This window comes from Antennarius striatus, chromosome 10, assembly GCF_040054535.1.
Source record: "Antennarius striatus isolate MH-2024 chromosome 10, ASM4005453v1, whole genome shotgun sequence".
Lineage (NCBI taxonomy): Eukaryota > Metazoa > Chordata > Actinopteri > Lophiiformes > Antennariidae > Antennarius > Antennarius striatus.
The window spans coordinates 19260380-19273533 of record NC_090785.1 but is presented as its reverse complement, the minus strand read 5'-3'; the positions used below and the strand labels follow the sequence as shown (position 1 = coordinate 19273533).

Genomic DNA, 13154 nt, shown 5'->3' with positions numbered 1-13154 from the left:
CCACCCCAACACATAATGGCGTATTACAGCACACTGGAAATGACGGACTGATAGAACATGAGAAGGAGCTCAGGACAGAGGTTGAAGGGGGCCAGTCTCTTCAGGAAGTAAAGTTATTTTCCAAAGTCTCAAAATATTTCTTTGACAAGTAGTGAGTGGAATTGGTGACAGCGTGACACCTTGACTTTTCAAGTAAGCTCATTCAAACATATAAATGGGGAGATTAGAGTATCTATTTGATTGTGACTAGACTGGTTACAAGAACCTCTCCACACTCCAGATCAAACTGCGGCGGTAATGCGCCTCAAAGCTGTCGCGGGCGGTCATGAACCAACAGAAGAAGAAGAAGACGTCACGTGACATGTACCCAGCAGTTGCTGCTTCACCACTATTCACACATAACTAGCATAGACAGGCTAACGTAACCTGCAACATAGTCGCCTTCCATTTAGCATACATTCACAATTACAAAATCTGCAAGAATCAGACACCAGATCTACGGAGGTGCAAACGGGGAGCAACAATACCGTCACGCACAGCCATTGTGGCCTCTTCTTGAATCCATTTCACTATTTTGGTTGGCTCGTCAGGACAGCGACTGCAAACTCCGCCTTGGCTAGCGTTTGGCTAGCCAGCTAGCTAGCTAGCTACTTACATCGCTAACGGTAGTTAGCTAGCTAGCGAGCTGTAGTAATTTGCGTCATGGATGAACTAATCGTTGAAGTAAGAGGAACAAGTGGAGCCTTTTATAAGGTAAGTTGGTTTCTTTTATTGCCTTGCCACTTAAATTAACATCAACAGTCCATGTACAAACGTTAGTCATTAGATAGTCATAACCGGACGAACGAAAGATACCTGCTTGTATCTTCGGCCTTCCGTGCTTCAGTGAAAATGGGTAAACAATGCTGATGCCAGGCTGCGGCTGTAAACTCAATGATTCCAGTTAGATTTGTTCGTCGACAACGTCATAGCGAAATCAAAGCAACTGATGCAGTTGAGACTGTAAATTTGAAGCGGTTGGAAATGATTCCACTGTCATTTGGTAAATGATGAGCAGGGGTTTATACACGGGTAACTTTCATGATATCGTGGTCAGATATCCAGTTGGTGTTGGAGTTGCCTGCGTCCTTCCCCTGGTGGACAGGTAGATGGAGATTCTTCAAGGCAGTTGAGGTTTTGTGGTTGTTCTGAAGGCGAGAGTCAACTAGTACGGAATATGGAGTGAAGAAAGAAAATGAGAAATTAAAATGATCATTTATGTACCTAGTTTCACTGGGAAACCTCTGAGAAGTCATAACTAACTATTACCACTTAGTGAATGTAAATTTGGAGTAAAATAGTGTTGGCATCAGCTTACGTCCACCTATTATAGCAGACTGTTGAAGCCGATGGACAGCCTTCTCATAGTGAGGAATGAGGTCCTTACACAAATGAAGGAGTTTAAATATCTTGGGGTCCAGTTCACGAGTGAGGGAACAATGGAATGTAAGATTGGATGGAGAATTGGGGCAGTAGGAGCAGTATTGCAGTCGCTTTCCTGCACTGTTGCCACGAAGAGGGAGCTAAGCCAAGAGGCAAAGCTCTCCATCTACCATTCTTCCCCTCACCTATGGTCATGACTGAAAAAACGAGATCGCAGATACAAACGGCGGATATAGACTTTCTCAGGCAGACAGGTGGTGTCTCCCTTAGAGATAGGGTGAGAAACACTGCTGTTCACGAGGTGCTCAGAGTAGAGTCGATGCTCCTTTGCATTGAAAAAAGTCAGCTGAGTTGGTTTGGATGCCTCTGGGGTGCCTCACTAAGGTGGTGTTCCTGGCACGTCCAGCTGGGAGGAGACCTCGGGGCAGACCCAGGACCAGGTGGAGGGATTACCTCTCAACACTGGTCTGGGAACGCCTGGGGTCCCCCAGTCAGAGCTGGTGGATGTGCCAGGGGAAAGGAAAGTTCGGGGCTTCCTGCTGAAGCTGCTGACCCTGCGACCCGACTACAGATAAACGGTAGAAGATGAAGATGTTGACATGAAAGAGTTTCTCCTGTAATTTTATGTGCAGACTTAGGTGAATGCATCATTATTATTATGTCTCTTTTCCAGATGTAGAAGCTTTTTTTTTTTTGAAAACTCATGTTAGAATGGAATGAATAGCAGGGCAACTCATGCAGCATCCTGAGATGTAACAGGCGGCCTGCACATCAGCACTTCATTGTAGCCAGGTTTACTGTGGTTTCTGCTGCATTCATTGTCAGCTGAATCATCATGAATGTCTGACAAAATCAAGCACTTAACTGCAGCAGTGTTGTGAATTAAACATGGCTACATATCAGTGTTGTCTCAAAATAATTTTCTTGGGTTTTATTAACCACACATTAGGGGTGCTCACATTTTTTCAGCACGCCAAATTGATTTACCTACTACAAGAATATGTAAAATATAATTATATTTATATTGGGAATTCTTTATATGTGCATACGTTAGGACTTTAAGTATAGTATGTTCAAGGTAGACCAGTAATCAGAGGGGTTGTGAACAATAGTAAAGTAAGACACAAGGATAAGTTAAATATATAATGTAATTGAACATATAACAGTTCAACTTAATAACAATTCAAATACAGTGCGCCCTCAGTCTTTGCGGTCAATGCGTTCCAGGAACCACACGCGATTGAGGAATCCGTGATTGAGATCGCGATCTATTTATCTTATTATTTACAGTACTTTAAACATTTATGAACCCTCCCCATACTGATATTAAACCATCTTCTGTCTGTATTACCTTTTCCCACACTCTTATCGACTTTTCAAAGCACTTCTGTGTCTCACGAAAGTCCGAGACTCAAGGAACAAGCGCACTTCCGCATGCCGTCAGCCAATAGAATGCATGTACGGTATCACGTGACTGCCGACCAAAAATCTGCGATGAGGTGGCGTTGGCAATCGTTGATGCGCGATCGCAATGTAATAAAGTGTCCAAGTCTAGCAAGTTCTGTGTTAAGTTGTTGGATTGATTTTTGTTGGGGCCCAATCCAGGTGTTTGTGGTTCAGGTTATATATCCTACTGCACCATGAAGTAGTGAAGGCAGTCACCACCTTTACTTGTTCTCTCAGTGTTCTTTGGGTTGGGTCGCCATCCAGTCAGCTGGAATCTCTGGGATCGATCTCCATCGACGAATGTATTTTTTCCCAATGAAAGCGGTGGATGTCCTTCTAGTGTTGGATTTGCTCCTTAAATCCACCCTTTACCAAAACCTGACCAAAAGACAGGTCACACATCCCCACTAAGTCTTCAGTTATTAAATAACTACAACTAAGATTTAATGGCACAATAAGACACATCATTACACTGTTGAGTGCTGAAGTTCTGTGTGAGAGCTTAGCTCCATGGTATGAGTACTATTAACAAACTGCAATAAATCTTTAAGAAATTAAACTCATTCTAGGCAACATATTTATAGTTACTATCGTCACGGCTAGTGCGATTAATGTGACTAGGGTGACTTTCAGCTCTTATCTACATGCTCATATCAACAGTTAAGGGACTTCCCCACTCACCACTGAATGGTTACGATTTCACTATCCCTCGTCAACCTGGGACACGAAGTCCATGTGGCTCATGTTCAAAGCCTGGCCCAGCAAAGTGATGCTCTGGGACAAAATGGCAGCGACACGGCTGACAGCAAAGAAGCAGACACAACACCAGAGAGCTGGGAGTCTCACCTGATTGGCTGGAACCAATCTGCCCACTGTGCTGTCAGTCAGAACACTATAGCTCTTTAAAGTCAGGGCTACAACAGTTTAGCGATGTTTCCACAGGCACAGCGACCTAAGAGCCAGAAAAAGTCAAATGTCACCTGTATATCTAGTAACGGGATGGATGATAGGCTGACGTCTATTTTTTTTATGTCACCCAATCTCGCTTTGCAATTGACCGGCAGATCGCAACTGATCTATTGAACACCCCTGCTGTACATCGAACATGGCAATATCAGCAGCTGTTTGATTATTTCTACATAGCTGGTGTGGCATTGGCAAAGCTCCAGTGTACTGAATGTAAAATGCAGTTATTGTTACACAATTTGAATGTGGTTTATTATCTAGCATGTATCATCCAAATTTTAACAAGACAATCAGCTAATTGCCTTTCAGAGATACACTAAACTAACTTAACTACACATAGAATCCATGCAGACTTTGCCAGTTGGTCGGCATTTGTTGCTCGCTGCTGGAGAACGAACAAAGTTATTAGACCTGGGTTTGGTTCATTTTGAACCACAGTAATCATATTTCGAAAATATGTTGTGGTGTGTTGTGTTACAACTGTGGAAAGAAATCTATTCTGAAAACGCAATAATGGTTCTTATCAAATTCATGCTGTTATGGATTTTCTGTAGTGATACCACTGGAACCAGATCAGTACTCATTATCATTGACTAACATCACTTGAGTTCAGATGTCAGGAATGAAAAGAAATTGTATTGTCTGTATTTCTTTAGATGGACGACTGTTTTGGACTATTCTTTTTAAAAAAAAAATAAATTAATGGCTTTTACATTGATTTTCTGTTATGTATTGAGGTATAGTCAGTGAATTAAGCTGCTCCAGTCTAAGGCCCCGTCCACACAATGACAGATTTTTTTTAAAAAGCAACTTTTTAAAAACGCATCGAAAACGATTTGCGTCCACACGACTGCGTTTTCAAAAAAATCTCCGTCCACACGTCTACGCAGCAGTGCGTTTTCGAAGACGGCTATAAGCATGCCAAACCATGTGGTGGCAGTATTGAGTCAAATTTTATCCAATAGGAATCCTCCGTGTTTTGTTGTCACAACACACGGGCCCATAAATATGACATCACAGCGGTTTTCGTCGCAGGCAAGACGTCAGCGTTTTTAAAAAGTTGCAGATATGCCGTCCACACAACAACGCTGACCTAGCGTTTTTTTAAAAAAACACCTCGGCCAGCATTTTTAAAAAGTTGGGTTTTCGTTCCGGATATCTGCGTTGTCGTGTCGACGGAAGGTGTAAACACAACAAAAAAGTTGCGTTTTCAAAAAATCTGTCATCGTGTTGACGGGGCCTAAGTCACCAGATTCCTAAATACACCAAATTCTCCATCTGGACACTTGTTATGGAGTTGTGTCTCATTCAGTGAGCCATGCAGTCATTTCCTTGAAAAGGAGGTGGACTTGGTGGCCCAGGGCGTTAATCCCAGATGTAGAATTAAATAGGTTGTATGTGATAAAAAATTTTTTATTATGTTGTGGTTTATTAGTTTTAATCTTAAAACAAATTTTTTTTTAAGTGGTAGTTGTTTTTTATGGTTTTTCAGAGATAAGATCTGTATCACTAGTGGAAACCTTGGTTTGGTTATTACAACAAAAACAAGATATCAGCTAACAAAATATCCAGGTTCTGACAGATTAAGTTTCAAATCACTCTCACTTTTCACCTGAGGACATTCAAATGTTTACTAAGAAAGCCCAAACAAATCTCATGATGTCATGAATAATGCACACTCTTTTATTTCACTTTAAAAGAAATATCATATGGATTTAACACTTAAATATGTATTCCTATAGAAATGACTTTTTCATGGTATCTCCTGTTTTGGTTCTGTTTTTAAAGTTTAAAGTTTACTTTATACAAGCAAATATGAAGGACAACGTGAAGCTGACAAATTCCTACACAACTTCAGGATATTAAAGAAAAAAATTGTTAAGTCGTTTCACAATGCTCACTGTCTCATCAGTAGATGTAGCAGTTTATAATTATAGAATCGTAAAGTATTAAAAATACCATATATGTGATAATACTTTAGGACAACAGTTGTTAAGAATTTATGGTAACAGATGCCAGTGAACGGAATGTTTGCATGGAATAAGCACCTGGATGGAACTGTGGGGTTACTGCACAAATTGCAATCTCCTGTGCAATTTGTGCAGTAAGACATTTTTCATACCACCAATGCAACACACTTGACAAGTAGATCCAGAGAGACGTTACACAGCAAAATGCTATCATTACTAAATGCATTCACTTCATTTATTTTTGTTGCACAAGGGGAAACTAGTTCACAATGAACAGGACAACAAGACAATAGCACAATTAGAGCCTCTGTGAAGTGGTGGCTTCCTAAAATCAAGACACATCTTTTGTTTTAGACAGATTTAAAGAGAAGTGAGGACTTGTCATACCAAGACACAAACTCATCCACAACTTACCCCTGAACCAATCTCATCTCCATCAAGAGGAATAGCAATAACACTGTCTTCAGCATTAATTACAGTAAATTAGATGTGTTTGAGAGGCAACAACCGAGGGTAGGGCCAAAGGAAGTGCAGAACCCATTAGAAATGTGTCCCCACACTCAGAGGCTGTGTTCAGACTAGTCGCCCATATCTGATTTTTAGCCCATCCAGATTGATGTTACATGTCTCGCATGTAGTCTGAACAGTCCCAATCAGATTTTTGCAGCATGGATTGAAACCACATTTGGGAGGTAGTTTTGTGTCGGATAGGGACAGAGGCATTAAAACCAAAACCTGAGCCAGATATTTTTCTATGACCCTTCCTTTGTAGACCTGTCATTGTTTTCATACTATTCCAGGCTTTATCTATCAATCAAGTTTTATTACATCCTGGTGATGTATTGTGATTACATCCCTCTTCGAAGCAGTGATGTTTTGTAATTACATCCCTCTTCAAAGCAGTGATGTACTGTAATGCGGAATAGATAGAAAGGCGAGGGAGAAGGCCAGTGTGAGTTAGACCATAGGTCAAAGCACTAGCTTTGATCTATGGTCTTATATTTTCTATCCTAAGATACAGTATTGTTGCACATATTTTGGAAAGACGAAACAAAAGCCATTATATTCAGGGAGGCAAGGGGATGAAAAGTAGTTCACAACGTTGACCTTGAAAAACTAGGTAAAGGTCACATTTTCACTTTTATACCTTTTTAGCTACAAATCTCTGAAACCCCATGACAAATAGAATGCACCAGTTATATGTTTGATCATGGGTGTTTCATTTAATTAACTTGACCTATGAAAAATTTTGAATTCAGGGGTGTCGCAGGATGTTGCAGTCTCTGACTGCCTTGTTTATAAAGCGCTTAATCATGGCAACAGACATATCAAAAGGCTTTGACAGACAGAAAACCCCCACAGAACCCTCCTGAGCATGCATAAGCGACAGTGGCGGGGAAAAACTCCCTCATTGAGGAAGAAACTCCAGGCAGCACCCAGACTCTTTTGGGAGGACATCCGCCTTGACCGGTTGGGTGGGAAAGGAATACAAAGAAGATAAAGACAGGGTCAGAGAAAAGGAGAGATACAAAGAAAGAGGGTGGCAGATGAGCCAAATAGAGTCAGTGGTTATGGTTATGGCAATTTGTTGCAGGCGCTGAAGTGGAGACAGGAAAGTGTGTTCGCCGACTCCGAAGTTTTTGTCTTCAATACATGTTCCCCATTATGTAGTTGGTTAAACAGAACACAATTACAGTTGCATGGATGACTGCATGATAGCACGGAGGAAGAAAGGCAGCAGGACCCCAGCCGATAAAAGAGGGGGGATGGGAGGAGCAGGTCCACAGTGGATGGATGGATGAGATGTGAAACTGAGAAAAACCTGTGAGGACATAGGGCACAGTGACTCCAGGGAAGATGTTAAGTTAGTAGGGTGTGATTGGAGACTTGGAAAGAGACAGGTCGGAGAGGAGGAGGAGGATTAACCCAGAGGGTCCGAGAGAGGGAGGAGAGAAGAGCTAAGTGTGTCTTGATATTGAGTCTCCAGTAGTGTAAGTTTACAAGAAAAGAAATTAGCCGGCCTAATTGTAAAATTTTTGAAAAAAATGTTTTATTTCTAGTCTTAAATAATGAGAGTGTGTCTACCTCCCGAACTGAGGTAGGGAGGTGGTTTATGATTGTTGCTACTAGAGTCAGTGCATCTGAACATGGCCGCAGACTGGCTGATATCTTTTCTCTATGCACTGTCTGTATAGTGTGGGCAGGCAGAAGCACAAATCTTCCATGTTGACAAGTGGGACAAACTACTGAAGTTGGAGACCCTCCTTGTGCATCACCCACATCCACAACAGGAACAAGCTATTATTTTGTTTTGTAAAGTATCCTTAATTGATTGCTTTGGTGCAGTATAAAGAAAATTGATTTTCCTCAGTGCACTAATGAACTTAAATTTCTATAATTTATGAAACTTAAAGTGTGTGTTTTATCATCAGCTGTTGATATGTGACTGAGCACTGTGGGGTGAGAATTATGACCCATGCGGTTTGTAACACTATAGAGATCACGCCTTACATTGACAACATAGCGAGGTTCACAGCTGCTTGACATCAATAATGGATGGCTCAAGATGACTTATGCACTAGACCCATTTGTCATGGTCTCCAGGTGCTGAAGGAAATCCATATAGCTGCACCAGAGCCCTCATAGAAACCAACAAAGAGTAACATTCTCCCATTTTTACCTTCAGATTCAGATGAAGAAATGGAGCCCTAGCAGGGCGTTGATAACCCAGTGCTGACTGCAGTTGTGGTCAACTTGTTTGGGTGTCCAGTGATAGCAATCGTCCTTGACCCGGATGTATCTGCTTACACCTACTGTCCCTATTTGACGGATTTTTGTCACTTGCAAAGTAACATGCCTGACCTTTGGTAAGGTAAACAACCTCGTGCCAGTGATTCACTGAAGGAAATCCAAGAGGGCTTGCGCTAGCCATTCGCCACTTCGCCATAGGCGAAGTAAATTCCAGATTGGTTACAAGGTTTATAGACTGTCTAGCCACAGTGCCGTTCTTATTTTTACGGAAAAAAGGCTAAAACTTGAAAGTTTTTCGCTCGCTAGCGCCGCTATTTCCGCCGGCGCTGCTATTTGCGCATGCGGACGGAATTTAGCCGAAGCATACAGACGGATATAGCGGACGGAAATAGCCGAAGTGACCCGAACGCTCCCGATGATTAAATATGCACTTGGGTCATGACGTCCTCTCGTCAAATGAAAAACAAAAAGATTCTTTTTTTCTAGGCTAAACCCGCGAATTGGTGTATGACAAGGCGAGGATGATCAATTGAAAGAAAATGAGAATAGTGTTTTATAGTAGATTTTGCGTTAAAATTCTAATTGAACAACAAATGGTGAATGCTCAGAGGGGGTAGGAGTGGTGACAGACCGATCAGAAGGTAAATGAAAGATATTATCAATACTTTTTTGTAGTCTTAGACTTTTGATCTCTATGACCGGCAGCAATAACCAGCGATGCATGTAAATGTGTATTCACCTCGCTTGTTATTTTATACGCCTTTTTAAATTGAAATGAAAAATCATATTATCGAATTAAAAAAAAAAGATTAAATTAGGCCATACCAATGGGGTTGTCTAAGTCAAAGTTAAAATGTATTCTAGTCCAAGTAAAACTTACAATAGACATTGAGTAATATTTCTATTACTGTATCTTCACCTAGTGAATGCAAGTTTTCAATTGCTGAATATCACATTTATACCTGCATAAAGTAGGATAGAAATACAGATAGTTCAGCTTGAACTGTTGACTTTAGTGTCATACAAAATATTACTCAATGTTTACTTGTAACAAGACATTTTAACTTTGACTTAGACACTTTGATTTTCATAAATTTGATTCTTGGTATTAGTCAATGTTTACTTGTAAGTTTTACTTGCTATTACAGCAAGCCGCTGTCTTGGACACAGAATGTGGCTTTTTGTGGCTTACTCGATTCTTTTACACTGAGCCGCATTGGCTTAGTCATACTACCTCCTATTTCAAGCCCAGAATAGGTCAATGGTTCCATTGTTTATTCACATTACGTGCTGATTAATCAAAGTCATTTGGCCAATGCTGCCATGGAAGTTTTTCCTTTGTTAACTGTCAAACAAGCGATTAGAAAAAAATTGTTTATTCATTGTCATTTATTATTTAAAAGACCATGTCTGCAATAAAAGACAAAATTGTCCCTGGATTTGAAATTGAACTTGATACTGTACATAGAGTATGTTAAACTGGTGAGTTTGTATTAGCTGGTAATATGCTAGAGCAGGGGTATTCAATTAAAAGTCACGGAAGTCCAGTTATAAAAATGTCCACTTACTAAAATGTCTGAACCCAAGTCCAGTTTGTTTCTTATAGCCGGCCTCTGTGTCCACATTTTAATTAATTACTAATTTTCAATGCAGGATATGTTTAACTGAGTGCCCAGCTAACTCTTTTACCATAAATAAAAGTAGACCCGCGGACCAGACTGCGGTCCACCATTTGGTGATGCCTGTGCTAGAGAGATGATATTGAGGTCAAAAGGATTGTTAGCCTCCTGACACAATACAATTAGTGCATGCAGTTGTCTGCATGTGAAATAACATTTATTAGTAATGTCTTCTGTATTAGACTGTACCATATATGTTGCTGTTGGTTGTATCATCGTTTTTTGTTTTTTTGTTTTTGTGTCTCTGCATTTGACAACCATAATAAAGGAAAGGATAAAGTAAGAAAAGTGTGCACCTACATCCATTATTTTTTCCACAGTTAATATGTATCTGAACAACGACAGAAGTGTTCTGAATATTTTGAAAATTAAAGATGCTGACCCTTGAAGTGTAAATAGTCTATCCAGTAATTGATTCTCTCAAATACATTTGAATTTAATTTTTTTGTGCCTCACATAACATAATATTTGCATACTCAATTTATTTAGTCACAAGATATTGCATGTCAGTACAGTAATTCTGATTTGTAAATGTTTGTCAGCCCAGGTGTTAAGTGGCTTTACACCTTACACAGCAAGCATGTTCTAACATGCCCATTGCAACTCTCCTAAACCATACCACCATATTTACAGGCTTTTTAATTTATAATTGTACTCTAAAACATTCCCCTTGTAATTTTGTTCCCCCCAAAAGGAGACATAAATGTAAACACAGAACCTCTCAACTTGTCATCTCTTAAGAACTTTAAATTAGAGTGTATTTCTCTCAAAGGCATTGTGTGTCCTGCCTGCAATAATTGAAACCCATGAACACGGACTGTACAATTTGATGGTGGACCAAAATGGATCAAGGCCAAAGCCCAAGTTCCCAAAAGATGAATCCATTTTTACAGTTTTTTGTCATCAAATTGATTTTGGGTGACAGAATTATAACTTTTAGATGCAACTTTATCATCTAACTAATGTTTCACCTTTGTAATTCTTATAGGCCTTTGTTAAAGATGTTCAGGAAGGGTCGGTCACTGTGGCGTTTGAAAACAAGTGAGTAATACCCTTTAGAATGCACGACAACGCCTTGTCATTTTGTTAACAATATGAAATATTTTGGCTTTTTGCAATAAAGAAAGTTATTTTTGTAAATGTGTTTATTTCTCTCTGTCCTAGTTGGCAGCCGGAGCGTCAGATCCCATTCCATGATGTCCGTTTTCCTCCACCAACAGGGTTCTGCAAGGAGATTAACGAGAGCGATGAAGTTGAGGTAGGCCTTGTTAAACACGGAGGTGAATGAATGGATACTGCTGATTATTCAAATTCAATGGCTATTTTTTTATTGTGAAATTAAACTACAAATCATAGTGTTTAAGGTTTGATGGTGTCCTCAGATGAAAGCAGAGTCAATATTGGAGTTAGAGTGAGTTAATGCTTGAGACTTCCTTTTTGAAAGCGGTGATCTATTGTAATTGTCAGTGTTCGTGTGTTCGTTCGTCCATCCGTTCGTTCGTCCGTCCGATAGTCCACCAAATATTTTTGCAACCGTTGCAGATACAAAGTTGAAACAAAAAAAACACACTACTCAGGTGGCAAAGGGGATGAAAATGAGATTGAGGACTTTGACCTTGAGAAAACTAGGTCAAGATCAAATTTCAACTTTTGTACACTCAAAGCTACTGCTTTGATCTATGGTCTTTGATCTACCTATGCTGTGATTTACCCTGATCCATGAAAGTAGGTCTGGGTAAAATTTTGAATTCAGGGACAGCAACATCCCGTGACTTATCCTGACCTACCCTGAAAGTAGGTGAGGGTAAAATTTTGAGTTCAGGGGTGTCGCGGGATGTTGCAGTCTCTTACTGCCTTGTTATCATTTCATTTTCTTTCTCTGCTGCACAGAATGTTATTGACCTTTGGATTGGGCGATGAGTGGACCGCGGTGTAATTTACTGTGTCTGTTCTTTCAGGTCTATTCTAGGGCTAATGACAAAGAGCCATGTGGATGGTGGATGGCCAAGGTTCGCATGGTCAAAGGAGAGGTAGGTGTCAGACCTACTGTATGTAGAGCTGCATTAACTAATCAAAGGATCACTTGTTGTCAGGTATTTATCTTTAGTTACAGACATTATTACCGGTAGTCTGTTACACCATTATGCAGGCTGTCACTGGACTTATCAGTCAGATTGATTAACACTTTAGTTCCTCTTCACTGGTAAATATCAAAATACTTGAGCATATATTTGGTTGTTCAGTTCAGAAATTAACGTTAAAACCATTTTGTCGAGAGGGACTATTTGGCCTTCAGCTAAAGTGATCAGATGTGTTTCACTGCTGATCTGGGTTTTTTTCCACATCCAGATGTGCTCTCTTCCCTGGTTTCATGCTCATTTAATTTGCTGTCATCTTATATATTGATGTCCCTTCCTCTATATCCCTTTATCTTGTATTGTTCAGAAAATTCTATTTTTCTTATATATTTTTTATATTAAAGTGAACCTCATAATTATATAATTTCTATGTTATTATCTTTTTTCTGTGACAGTTTTATGTAATAGAATATGCCGCCTGTGATGCCACATTAAACGAGATAGTGACGCTGGAGAGGTTAAGGCCGGTGAACCCGAGTAAACCAGCCACCAAAAACACCTTCATCAAAATCAGACTAGATGTACCTGAGGATCTACGGCAGATGTGAGTTAATTCACTGCATTATCTGGCCTCTGTGTGTGTATCTATATATGTATGTATGTATGTTTGCTTTCGGCTTTTCCATCCATCTATTTATCTACAGGTATCTTCTTTTCCTTTCGGCTTTTCCCTTCAGGGGTCGCCACAGCGAATCAGTTGCCTCCATGTAACCCTGTCTTCTGCGTTCTCTTCTTTCACACCAACCACCTTCATGTCCTCTTTCACTACATCCATAAACCTC

General features: G+C 40.1%; 1 protein-coding gene across 5 annotated transcripts in view; it reads left to right on the top strand.

Moving 5' to 3' along the window:
• Positions 1-379: 379 nt before the first annotated feature.
• fmr1 (fragile X messenger ribonucleoprotein 1) overlaps positions 380-13154 on the top strand; it is a 34145-nt gene continuing 21370 nt past the window's right edge. For 4 of the 5 annotated variants that reach the window (XM_068325081.1, XM_068325082.1, XM_068325084.1 and 1 more), the window contains exons 1-5: positions 381-753; positions 11223-11275; positions 11399-11492; positions 12193-12264; positions 12768-12916. In XM_068325081.1, the coding sequence (XP_068181182.1) occupies positions 703-753; positions 11223-11275; positions 11399-11492; positions 12193-12264; positions 12768-12916 (419 nt within the window). In that variant the 5' untranslated portion in view covers positions 381-702. Of the gene's footprint in view, positions 754-11222; positions 11276-11398; positions 11493-12192; positions 12265-12767; positions 12917-13154 lie in introns of all 5 variants that reach the window. The other variant, XM_068325080.1, reaches the window with a different exon arrangement.